The 13,420-nt window shown below is 39.6% G+C and overlaps 1 protein-coding gene across 2 annotated transcripts in view; it reads left to right on the forward strand.

Annotated features, from left to right (window-relative positions):
• Nucleotides 1–13,420, forward strand: part of CPQ (carboxypeptidase Q) — a 159,450-nt gene that overhangs the window by 47,390 nt on the left and 98,640 nt on the right. For both annotated transcript variants that reach the window (XM_042868776.1, XM_042868775.1), the window contains exon 4: nt 11,167–11,374. In XM_042868776.1, coding sequence (XP_042724710.1) covers nt 11,167–11,374 — 208 coding nt within the window. The remainder of the gene's footprint in view (nt 1–11,166; nt 11,375–13,420) is intronic.

The following is a 13,420-nucleotide window of genomic DNA, read 5'->3' on the forward strand; positions in this document are numbered from 1 at the left end:
GCTTTATGCTACACGATGAATAGTTGTGAATGCATACATTCAGCGTTGTTCTGTACAGTCCTGTGTTTGTTTATAGACAAGAAAGATTCAAAACAAATACCATCTCCAGTGAACAGCTTCAGTAATTGTGCTTACACCTAAGTACAGCACGGAGTATTTTACTGTTGTTTTGCAGAAACAACTTTTTGTTTGACAACTGAAACTATATTCAGCCTACGTGCATTAACTTGTGAGACTCACACACTTCTGAAATCATGCTACAATTCTGAGTAGATATGTTTTTAAACAGTTATTCTATTTATGAAGTTTGCGGTCTTGGTGTTAATCATTAAAGGTCAAAGACATAGTTTTCCTGCATAGTGCTCTTTAGGCACCAAAAGTCATTCTTATCTGGCCTTTCAACACCAGGAAGAAAACTTCCAGTTTTTATTATGTCATTGTTCTGCACTGCTAAAGAAGGTGGGCTTCAGTCTTTTCGCATCTGGAGCTTTGAGGCCATACTTGGTGTGCAGTCCATGCTTGTGTGTGAATGCAGCTGACCTGCTGCTTGCCCTTCCTCTTGGAGGCCGCTTGAGCAGGAGAGTAGCACCAAGAGCAGGTGAGTGAGGAGGAAGCCTCCTGCACAGCCCTCTTCTCCTGGAGCTGTTACAGGGAGAGCTGTAGCGGTCTCTTTTCATTTGGTCTGAAATCTTGTGATGTTCCTAAATCCAATTCACTTTCTCCACCACTCTTTTGACGTGTGTGCTTCTATCTCTTCAGTAAGGTCTGAAAATGTGTGTGTATTTAAATTTACTTAGGGTCTGTGAAATTCATGGTTATTGTTGTACCTCCCTACCAAAGCTTCCAGCCTGCTACCTTTTATCAAAAAAACGTTTTCCTCAGCAACATGGATAAACTATAAATTGGAAAGAAAATTGCATCATTTCAGGCAGTCTTTTTTCCACCAGAGACTCTAGTAGGTACTTTTAATTGGATTCTAAAACAAGCCTTAAAATATAAGAGCAGGATGGAGGGCAATCTTTTCTCTCTCTTTCAGCAGACGATGAAGGAATCCCTACGATAAAATGGAAAGAGAACAAATCTTCAAACAGTAAGCAAAATAGTGCAAATAAGTAGGATGTATTGCAGAGCACAATAAACTTGGTGTCTAAAACAAAACAGGAAGAAAGGAAGTATTGCCACTTGATAGCCATTTCTTTTTTCTTTTTGAGGAAGGAAAATGACTTGAGTTCTTAAGATTTAACCATCTTATTGGGAAACCCCTACGTTCATTTCCTTGTGGGTGCCACTCTCATCACGGAAGCGAGTCAGGCATCCTCCCCAGTATGGTTTGCACTGGAAAGATTTTGTTCAGCCCCGTACTCTTCATTTACCAGGCATAGGACTAATTGCAGGGAGAGGAGCTGTTCAGAGGAAACACAGACCTGCTGGGAGATTTTCTATTTTGTCTGATTTAGATTACGAAGCTCATGGGAGAATGTGCCACAGTCAGCAAATACAGCCAGGGAAAGAGTGCTAGTGCTTGGCATGACGTTTTGCCATGCTGCTCAGTATTTAGTCCTAATTTTGAGGAGTGATTGTAACATTGTAATAAGCTTTAAAAATATGTTCTGTTGCTAAAAGGAACTTTTCTGCTTACAGTAAATGACAAATTTGAGACTGAAAAAGTCAGAAATATATCTAACTCTGAGGTGACAGGCAGAAATGTCTGTGTTTTGAAAATAAAAACATACTGTTATATTGGAGAATGATTTTGTCAAGTTAGTGACAGATAATGTACCCTGAATGCTCAAAAATTTCATTTTAGATTTCATGAATGTCTTTGTATGATGTGTGAACTGCATGGGCATCAGGTAGTAGCTATTTTAGCATCAGGTGATGCTAAAATAGCTACTTTCATGTGGAGCTACTGAAATCTCTTACTAGAGGGGAAAAATAGGTGGTATCCCTTCTCTCTCTCTATATTTTTTTTTGCTAGAATAATTTTTATTCTTTTACCCTCATCTGTCTTTTTTTCACTCAAACATAGTATGTATTGGATTTTATTCCTTGTTAAATAGAACATCTAAAAGGAGTTAATTACTCTATAGAAATGAAATCTATGGGAGCAGGAAAAGCATTTGTGTAGTGAAAATGTTTCCAAGATTCAGTTTTCTTCAGAAAATGAAGAGGCTCAACGAGTGTCTTATAGTAGCTCTTGGTTTCTTTTGGTTTGCTGACTGCTTGAGGCTTCATCCAGTCAGGTCCTTTGCTCTTTCTTTGCATATCCTTTATACCCCCTAAATTAGTCAGTTTTTATAGCTTGCTTTTTTTTTTTTTTTTTTTTTTTTTTCTTTTCTTTTCTAATTAATGGCCATGGAAGCTCTACTGATATTTTGTGAAAACCCATAAACAGAAAAATCACTAAATTTTTCTATTTCCTCTCTTCTGTTTCACTCCCGGCATTTAATTCCATGTTATTTATAATGGTGGTATTCAAGTTATCGTGTCTAGTTTTTTACCTTTACAAGTTCTCTCCTTTTGTCCATCTAAATGGTTGCCCTTGGTGCTCAGATGCTCTTCTTTCTCCTACTGTTTCCAGGGTCACGTTAGCCCTCTGTCATTCACATTCATATCTGGTGTTTTTTTCTGGACTTTCCTTGCATCCCTGCTGACCCTTAAGCCTTACTTCTTAAAATGTAAACCTGTATCTTCATGAGGCTTTGTGTTGCAGCACCAGCAGCAGAGAGAGGCAGTTCCTAACTATTTTTCCATTTAAGATGGGCTTGAATTTTAGTCTTCTTAGGGAGGACAGTGCCCAGAGAATGTACTGCTCAGGAGGATGTGAGGTGTAGAGAAGGAAGGAAGGAAAGCTCCATCCACCCTCTCATTTTTGGACTTGAAACTTTTCCCTTACTCCTCTCCATGTTCCTCCGCAGTTACCTGTTAGAAAGGAAGAATTTTCATGGTGAGTGAGACCAAGATTGGTATCTTCCTTTCCTATCCTTTTTGCTCAGCTCACTGAAAGCTGTTTCCTGTGTGCTACCCTTTACCACGATCAGCTCTCTGAAGGGTGAGGAGCCTGCCCTTCCCATGCCCTGATGCTTTGCATTCCATGCTGCAGGAAGGTAAAGCTCCAGTGTCACTTTGTGTATATGCCTGAGAACAGGACTCTGTTACTCTCTGTCTGACGAGGCAGAGACTGGGACACACTGATGTGGTAATTGGTCCTTTCCTGAAAGCTGTGATGCCACTTCACACCTGTTTGTGGATGATCATTTTAACATGAGTATTCCTTACTGATAATAATGAATGTCACTAAGTGGAGAAGGTGTGAGGGCCAGAAAAGTATTCTGGACAGCTGGCCGGCTACAGTTTGCTTATGTATTGCTGGCCCTGTGACTCCTCTTACATTCTCTGCTTTCCAAATAAAGAAAATGTGTTTTCTTTTGTGTTTGGATTTATTTACATCCTTCCTGTAGGTATAAAATACAACATCTGTTAGCAGAAAGTTTTTTTTAATCTGTCCTGTGTACTCACTAGATTCTGGTGATTGTGAGGTCACTGAAGATATAAATACAGATTCTGCTCAAGGCTGAGAAGCCAGAAGTTCAACAAAAAAAGAAAAAGGAATCCCTGAAGCCAGAAGTCTTGCAGCTGCTGGCAATTAGCATTGTCACTGGTGTTCCCTCCAGGAGCCCTCTGCTAGCATACCTATGGTAATGTGCAGCATGCAGCTGTGGTCCCACTAGGCAGGGAGGTTAACGCAGCAGGAAGGAGGTTGGTTGTTCTTGTTGAACGCAAGAAGGCCAAACAGGTGTGTGGCTTAAATGGTTCCCTCAAGGTATTGCCAGCTGCTGGAGAATCTGCCTAATGCCTGCAGGATGCAGAAAGTGTCTTACAGAACAAGAGCAGCTGATGCAAGTCTCCACTTCATACTCAAGTTTGGGAAGGCTAGTACAGGCTGTTCCTCTTTCCCAGCAGTCATACAGTCCTGGGATGAAACTCACTGGATTTTTTCACTTGATCATTTTATCATTAACAGTTGCTTTCTGCTGGTTGTTTGACAAAGCATATCTAATCTGTGCTGTTTTTTAAAAACTTCTGTGGTTGTCATGGCATTCCCTTGGTGCATGTGATACTGAATGTTATAATGAAATACATGTTATTTATGTACTGTAGCCTAGCAGATATCTAATTATGTCAAAGCTATTATGCTTATTTGGTAAAGCCTAATTTTAATGAATGCCTAGCACTGATGAGATGTAGTTTTCCAAATGTTGATTTAAATGGAGCCCGTATGGTTACAGTGTGATGCAGTAGTCTTTTGCAAAAGGAGTTTTCTTTGGTAAGACCAAAAGTCTCTGGAGTCTCTTGTACACTTTGTTAGACTTTCAGCAGATGCTACACCAATTAAAGGTTGGTACATGTAATCTGGAAGAGACTGCATAACTCGTTTGTCTGACAGCAGGCAGCTATATTATCTTCTATAATTGTACAAGGTTATGCTTTTGCTTCATAGTTTCTCAGAATTTTCTTTGTGTATTCATGTTTTGTTTTCAGTTTAACTGCCTTGCAATTATTTCAACTTGCTGTAAATCAACAAATGAAAATCCTAAAAGGCAACATAAAAAGCAAATAAAGCGAGAGAATCTTGGGACAAATGATGACAGAAACAAAAAATTAGGCTGAATTTATTTCCTTTATATTTTGCCAAGTGACTGTAAGTGGGTAATAGTCTCAATTTTATTTCTGAAGACCTAATTCTTCTGAGAAGATTATCAGTACTTTTCACATTTTGGCTTATTCTGTTATGGGTAAGGACATCTTGGCCTCTCTATCCAGATAATGATGGAAATCTTGAACAGATGTACACAGTGTATGAGTCTGCCCAAGAACAAGATCTGTGTAGGTCTCCTGTGGTGCAAGAAAAGGGAATGTACTCAAGTGGAGTTTAGCCTTTGGCACGTTGCTGCTGATGAATAGAAGGATACTGTGGTGAGGCAGTCACGATTAGCTGTTCTTCACAGGTAAGCAGGAGACTGAGGTGTAAAGGCTTCCCTTTTGTTTTGATACAGAATCACAATAGCATCTTCTGTAACATCACTCCTTTAAAATGTAAAGCTTTGTTTGTGAGGGCGAGCAGAAGTATGAGAAGAATGCAATCCTGTTACTCTTCAACAGTATTGCTCTTCAGCATCTTTATCAATGATACAAACAGTGGGATTGAGTGTACCCTCAGCAGGTTTGGAGATTACACTAAGCTGAGAGGTGCACCTGGTACAACAGAAGGGATGTATGCCATCCAGAGGGACCTGGACAAACTTGAAAAGTGGGCCCACACGAATCTAATGAGATTCTACTCAGCCCTTGTCGGGCCTCACCTGGAGTACTGTATCTAGTTCTGGGCTCTCTGGTACAAAAAAGGCAGGGATCTCCTGGAGAGAGTCCAGCAGAGGGCCACAAAGATGATAAAGGGCCTGGAACATCTCCTCTATGAGCAAAGGCTGAGTAACCTGGGTTTAATGATTGGGTGAGGGGAAATGGTTTCAAACTAAAAGAGTGGAAATCTAGGTTAGATACTGGGAAGAAGTTCTTTACTCAGAGAATGCTGAGGCACTGGAACAGGCTGCCCAGAGAGGCTGTGGATGTCCCATCCCTGAGGAATTCATGGGCAAGTTGCATGGGACCGTGGGCAGTCTGATCTGGTGGGTGGCAGGGCGACTGGAACTAGGTGATCTTTAACCCTTTCAACCCAAGCCATTCTATGATTCTTTGATTTTATTACTGAGTTAAGGCTGCGATCTCCCTATGAATAAGCTAGAGATTAATATAGTTGTAGTGTAAGTCAGGAAAGCATTTTAATGAAAGCATTGTAAAGGGATAAAGTGAGGTTACTCAGGCAACCTGGATTTTGTATTTCCTAACCCAGGTGAAGAAGTGTGCACAGGGGTGTATATACATGGCGGCTGAAGTAGATCTCTGTATGCTTTTACACTAAGAGATTTATTTTTTTTTTTAAAGAATCATGTTAGGGTTCTCGTAATACCATGCTCACTTGTACCTTTAGAATACTGTTAAATTTGCCTGAGGCTTCAACCTGAGATGCATTTTCTATTAGAGAATTCAGTTTAGCTTGGAGCACTGTTTCATATTTGTCCTTGGGCATTTTAGCTTACCTTGGAGATAAGGGCTGGTAGTAAAGAAATGAAGTAATGAACCATGCAAGGTCAGCTAACACAGTAAAATTAGTCAGAATACATCTGACACCAGCAGCGTATCCCTTCATCAACAGCTTTTAGTGAGTCCAAATTTGTTTACTTTTCTTGGAAGACAGACTAATTATCTAACAGCCTCTTGACTGTTTTTACTGTTTCTTTGCACTTTTCTGTAAGATGCAAACCACATTTTTTTCATACTCTTTATTTCACATGCACTTTTAAGAGAGAATATTTTATTTGTCGGAGCTTCTACTGTTGTTTTTCATACCGTGATACTTCTTAAATTCCATTAAATTCACGTTCCAAGATGTGAAATCTAAGTGCTTATCAGAAGCAAAACCCAACAGCCTTATTTATCTGAATCTTGTCAAGAGTTGAATAGGAATGTCAAGACTAGACGATGATGAGGTTTTAACATTAACAGATTTGTAAAGAATGAACCTACCCCAATGTGTTTTTAAGTAGTTTTAAAAAACTGTTTAAATATGGATGTGAGGTAATGCTGTAGAACTAAAATCTAAAGAACAGGTGCTTGTGTTAGAAAATAATGGACTCGAACCCCTCTCCATTACTGAACACCAAACTGTGGTATTGGAATGCAGGTATGTCAAATATGACATGGTGTAATTACCCTTAAAGTTTTGCTGGATGACATCATTTTCAAGACTGTGTTGTTCTGAAGCACCAGAAGCTGACATCACCCCCAAGTGAGAACAGAAAGCACTGAAGAATGAATGCTGGTTCATTGCCTCCAAGAGGAAGCCTGACCAGCAGGTCAAGGGAGATGACTGTGCCCCTGTACTCTGCTCTCACGATACCTCACCTGGAAAACTGCATCCAGTTCTTGGGCCCTCAACGTGAGAGGGATGTGGAGCTGTTGAAGCAGATCCAGAGGAGGGCCACAAAGGTAAACAGGGCTGGAGCACCTCCCCTACAAGGACAGGCTGAGAGAGTTGAGGCTGTTCAGCCTGGAGAAGAGAAGGCTGTGGGGGTACCTTATAATGGCCTTCAAGAAGCTGGGAAGGACTTTTGCGAGGGCGTGTAGTGACAGGATGAAGAGAAATAGCTTTAAACTGAAAGAGGGTAAATTTAGACTGGGTATTAGGAAGAAATTCTTTATTGTGAAAGTGATGAGACACGGGAACAGATTGCCCAGTGAGACTGTGAATGCCCCCTCCCTGGACGCATTGAAAGCCAGGCTGGATGGGGCTGTGAGCAACCTGGTCTAGACAAAGCTGTCCCTGCCTATAGCAGTGGTCTTGGAGCCAGGTGATCTTAAAGTTCCTTTCCAACCCAAGTCATTCTATGATTCTATGAAGAGCAAGTGTTGGGAAAACCAATCAGGTTGGCTTTTGAGCTGATTCTCTATAATACTTCCTTTTGTTTTTGAGGGGCAAAGAATGAAAGGTGCAAGTCTGGTTATTCAGTAAAATTATTTTTCTTTGGAAAGAATGTCCACAAAGTCATTTTTGTTCAGGCACAGTGAAAGAAATCTTCCCTGTCCATTGCTACAAAACTTCCCTCTCCTGAACCACTTTTTCTTTGCTCTCTTCTGAGCCAAACTCAGGAGTGCTTCGGTCTGTCTTCATCTTTTACACACAGCCTTATTTCTCTGATTTGTTTAGCTAGTTCTTGCTTAGGTCTTGCCATATGGTCAGCAGCTGCTAGAGTTTTTGATTATCTCTGCATAAAAGGGGCTTAATTTACACAGCTTAGCACTTAAGTATCCTCTTTGACACTTTATTACACAATTTTTTATGTAGATATACTGAACACATGGTGTGTCTTGCATACATGTAAACTTTAATCAGGTATATCCCAATATTCTCAGTGTCTTCCAGGGATATTTCCTATTATCAGTCTGTGAGTTGGCCTGGTAGCTTTAGGAATGCACAGTATTGTGCACTGAGGCACTGAGCCTCATCGTGGTAACTCTTGGAATTCTTCTTCCTTTTTGCCTATCAAGTCTCTTGGGCATTCACTCATTTCCTTGGAATCCCAATATCAGCTCAACAGTGGCTGACTGTCTGCCTATGGCAAAAAGTCATGATTGGGTATTTGAGTTTAGCGTAGTAATCCTGGTAAAGAAGTAACTCAGGCATAAAGAAGACAAGACTAGCAGGTGTCTTCTGGGTTTAATTTGGTGCTGGCTAGACAAGCACAGTACGTGTAGATGGTCATTCGTTTCAGATGTGTTAATGTGTGTGCATCTCACTGCATTGTCAGGAGCCTTATTCACAGTTACCATGGAGTGCTGCGAGTGAGCATCCAAAAGAAATGTGATTGCTGCTTACACGGGAGGAACAAATATGATTTTAGGGATTTCTTTTGTTGAGCATCTGGGAAGTAATAAGAGGAATAGAATCAATACAGGTGGTGATAAAACCTGAATTATCACTGCTCAGCAGTTCCACGGCATGTTAGTACTAGCCATAATCTTGCCAGAAGATGCAGGTGAATGGGCTCATTTAACTGTTTCTGCACAGCTGTTGAAATTTAAAGTTTTTTGGACCATTAATACATGAAATGATCATACTGTTGGTTGTTGGCTTTTTTTTTCAGTGTATTGTTTGTTTTGTTTTTTTTGGAAGGTTTCCTGGTTAGCATTCTGACAATATCCCCAAACTCTCAAATGAATACTGAATATGTGCAGCGAATTCTTGTAGTAGTTTAAAAATTGGGGTGAGGGACTGTTGCAGGGGAAAAAGGAAAGAAAAAATCCGTAAGATCTCAACTTGTAAGCCTACATGAGTGCATTCACATCAGCTAGGAAATGCCTGCTTGGAATTTCTCTGGAGTTTGGGGATTCAAGGGGAGCTACTGGGCATCCCACTTGCATGGCCTTCCTGGCAAGGAGCAATGACTTCTGAAACTATTGCCACCTCATGAACGGATCAATCCACGCTCTGAAGCAGCTCCCATGGAAACTCTGTGGATGATTTTTAGTATTTATTTTCAGATAAATGCTTTCATATATCTTGTCTGCTAGTTGTGTTATGGACTATGTATGATACATGTTACTGTTGTTGAGATGAGAGGGATTTACTCTGAAGAACTACAACTGAATAATCTCTCCCGTTTTATCTAATCTGTATCTCTAGAAAGTGGATCTCTCCACACATATTCAGGAATATTTCAAATGTATTTTTCCAAATTAAAAGACACGGATTTATTGTTTAAATATGTATAAATATGTGTCTATTGCTGTAAGTAGCATATGGGTGAAGATTTCACGTATAGGATGTAGCCGTGGGCAAGCAGCTATGGGTGTCTCTGCTGGAGAGAATGTGGACCAGATGGTTTCAGAGGTATCTGCCAACCTCAGCCATTCTGTGATTAAAATATATGGATAATTTAATAGCTAGTGTGAGAAATGTCTGTAATCTGGCCTCAAAGCTTCAACTTCAACCCTTTGTAGGGCAACAAGTAGGTAAGAAAATAGTTTAGTTTTAGAGATTTCTGCTGGAAACTTCATTCACAGGCATTTCACTAATAAAGTCATTATTTAGTAATAGAGATAAATAGTGTATTCATGAGTATTGAGGAAGCTTTTACATGACTGAGAATTTTATGTATATTGGAAATGCCTCTCTTGGGCAGCATCTGAAACACAAGAATTATGAAGTAAACCTGAAATGAAGGGAGAAAAATCTGGTGAGAGATGTATCAATATTATTTCAGCATAAAATCTCAGTGCAGAGGATGGCCAGTACTGAAGAGCAGCTCATGCAGCGTTTTGCCTTAATATTTCAGTGTGCAGTTCTAAGCTTACTTTGGGATTTAGGACATGCAGTTGTATAACGGTCAATTTCCTGTCATTACTGTGAAATCAGAATGGTTCTGAGGTGTGCGTTGAGTCTGTCCTCATCACAGTCTCTGAAGCAAGGAGTGATGTTGTTCCCACTTAATGAACGGGAAACAAAGAAAATGACTGTTTTAGTATCAGGAGTATTTTCAGATTTGGGCATACGTCTAGTTCCCACTTTCTCTTTTTTTTCTGCATTAGTTTTTCTGCAGATCTGATCCAAAGATCTCAACCACGGCACCAGAAAATGAGATCAATAATGGCCTAATTTGGAAAAAACGTTGAAGGAACTTGTTAAAGAACTTGTCCATTAACTTCTAGCAGTCTGTGATGCCAGACATGGAGTCACCTCAGGTAGAACAGAAGGAGCTTCTGGAAGGGGAATATATGCTGTACGTAGTCGTGAAACATCTGCAGCTTTCTTGGAGAAAACAGAGTTATATTGGAAGAAATATGGCTACCTAGTGCTATCTTAGTGAAAGAAAATGTGTAACTGTAAGATTAACACTTTTTTGTGATCTTTGTGTGATTTCTTTTTAATTTTATCTCCACATTTCCTTAGATGAATGGAAGTATTTAATGGTGCATATTTTTTCTTCATTTTTGCATCATTTGTTTAAAGTTTACTGTTTTTAAAAAATACCTTACTTCATCAGCAGGTGGTGGCTGAAGTCTCAAGTGCACTGAGAATGAGTAAATGTGTACTTTATGGTTTCATTGTCTATCTGAAGTCTCTCATATTAGTGTTCTTCAAAGTAGATATCATTTTGACAGCCGCTCTGATGCTGAAATAGGTGAAGTAGGGAATATTATTTTGGTTATTTGTCACAGGAAAAAAAATGCACTTACCGACTTTTCATTGTTTTTCTTCCTGATGAAGCAGCAAAGTGTGGTATCAGAGGATTTACTACTGTAATGTCAAAGCACCTAAATTGTGCTGACACAGAATAACTTCCCAGGAATGATGACGGTCAGATATAGTGATTAGTATAAAACCGCTTGAGGTATTTTTTAGAAAGATTTATTCCAACATAACTAATATATTCCTTTTGACAGTGTGCTGGGGATGGCAGTGGAAGTTTTCTTTTTGATAATTCTATAATGGTGATAATAACTTACAAGCTAAGTTGTTAACACTGTTTTATTTTTCCTTTCCTGTAGCCCACATACTGGCTGGCAGAACTACCGGTCTGGCATACCTCAGATTCCCACTGCTTGCATCTCTGTGGAAGATGCTGAAATGATGTCACGGATGTCTTTCCGAGGCACTAAGATTGTTGTGTACCTGAAGATGGGAGCCAGGACCTACCCAGACTCTGCTTCTTTTAACACGGTGGCAGAAATAGTTGGAAGCAAGTACCCAGAGCAGGTGAGTCAGAATATACAATTGTAAGCTCATTTTGCCCTTAAAAATGTGAAGAAAACCCCAAAGAACATCTATTCATAAAATACCCTTCAAATAAGTATCTCTTGATCACCTGTTCTTCCTCATTTTGGACTTCTTGGCATTTAGTTGTTTTCCAGGTAGCAGGATTGAAACCACTTGGCTCATTTGTAATCATAGAATCATAGAATGGTCTGGGCTGAGAAGGACCATGCTAATCATCTAGTTTCAACCCCACCTGCTATTGACAGGACTGCCAACCACTAGGCCAGGCTGCCCAGAGCCACATCCAGCCTGGCTTCGAATATACTCAGATGTGCTGTTTTACAAGACTATAAGCATTGCTTTGTTCTAAGAACATGAAATTCAACTAACTTGTGCACAATTTAACATCTTCATTTCCAAACTTAAAGCTTGCATTAAGAAGTGCTATCTGCACAGATATTGCAGAGCACCTATGCAAGCAAGGGTGAAATCCTAGCACTGCAATAATACAATTATTTTTTTAAATAATTAGTTAAAGTTATGGTTACCAGAAGGATTTGTACTTGAAATTTGCTTATTTTTCTATTAGTAATCTACAAGTGGTTTCATCATCAGCTAAAGAAAGCTTGTTCCGCTGTCTGGAAATAAAATTGTTTTCTTGAGATTTCCTTAACTTTGAAAATGAATATAGGATGTCAGTTTTTTTGTTTTTTTTTTTTTAATTTTAATTTAATTTTATTTTACTTTCTACATTTGGCTGAAATTGTGTGTGTCTCAGATAGGAGGAACCGTCTACACTAAGAAGTATCTGCAATCTGTTTGAACACTGGTTGCTGATTTCAATTTCAAGACATTCTTGTTGCTTTCCTTTTTCTTCCAAGTTCTTACACAAAAATCATACAAAGTACATTTGTAGAGCTGGAGGACTTATCCCTGGTATGAGATCTTCTGTGTCAGATTAAAACACAGAATGAATTTTCTGGCAGTATGTTTTTTCATGAAAATGTTGGTGCAACCTCACTTGTAGCAGCAGTAGGAGTTGCTGCTGAAGTACATCTGCTGAGCCATGATCGCTTTCTAAACACTGTAATCTTCCAACTTCAGTGGGTAAACTGGCCATAGTTGTTACAATGTTGTATCTGTTCCAAGATAGAAGTTCCATAGTGTATGGGAACTGTTGAGTCACAGCCTGAACCACTGATTGATCACCTGAGGCAAGCGCTGCGTCAGCCATAGGAGCACAGGTGAACTAATTCAGCTGTGTGACCACTGGGGTGGAGCCTGGCTGCACCTCTCCTAGACCCCATTTAAGGGCCGACTGCCACTGAGGAAGGCTCCCTTTCTGGAGATCTCTCCTATTGGAGTTTTTTACTGTGAGCTTGGGACACAAGTGAGCGTTTCGTTTTTGACTGTTTCTTTTCTCCATGATAATATTTCTGACTATAATCCTGTAAAATACCATCCTGGCCATGCCACTCTTCTAACCGTGCATTTGTTAATTATACACGTAGCTTTGGCTTTTGATGTCTTAAAATTCTCAGTATTAACACAAGTATGCAATTTCAGAAGCTTGATCACTGGACAAAGAGGTAAGTAATGACCATTGTTGTTGATTTGTTTCCTACCATTGGCTGTGAGTTTAGGTTCCTAGAATGTGTACTGAGTTAAAGACAGTGCCCAAATCTATAAAATAATTTAAGTACGTGCTATCTGAAGAGGTTGTAATGTGCTAATTAGCTAATATGCTACCTTTCCTGAGTTAGGTTTGGTGGATTTCAATAGTATGGCATTTCAACCTGGATTATAAAATGTCCAAATATAACCTTCAAGTGTGCTTTCAAATGTTCTTTGCTATCCTGCTCTGTGTCTTTAAGTAACGAAATAGATTGTGATCTCTTCTTACCCCAAAAAGCTCAGGTTTTTGAAATGTTGGATAAAGGCTTATTTACAAACCCCCTGCTGATGTAAATGGGAGTGGTAGCGTACACACTTTGAAAAAGTAACCAAGGAACAGAAAAATAAAACAAGTGAATGTTTAGGTTTTAT

Source organism: Lagopus leucura, unplaced genomic scaffold (assembly GCF_019238085.1).
Source record: "Lagopus leucura isolate 7727_CA_CO unplaced genomic scaffold, USGS_WTPT01 Super-Scaffold_100002, whole genome shotgun sequence".
NCBI lineage: Eukaryota > Metazoa > Chordata > Aves > Galliformes > Phasianidae > Lagopus > Lagopus leucura.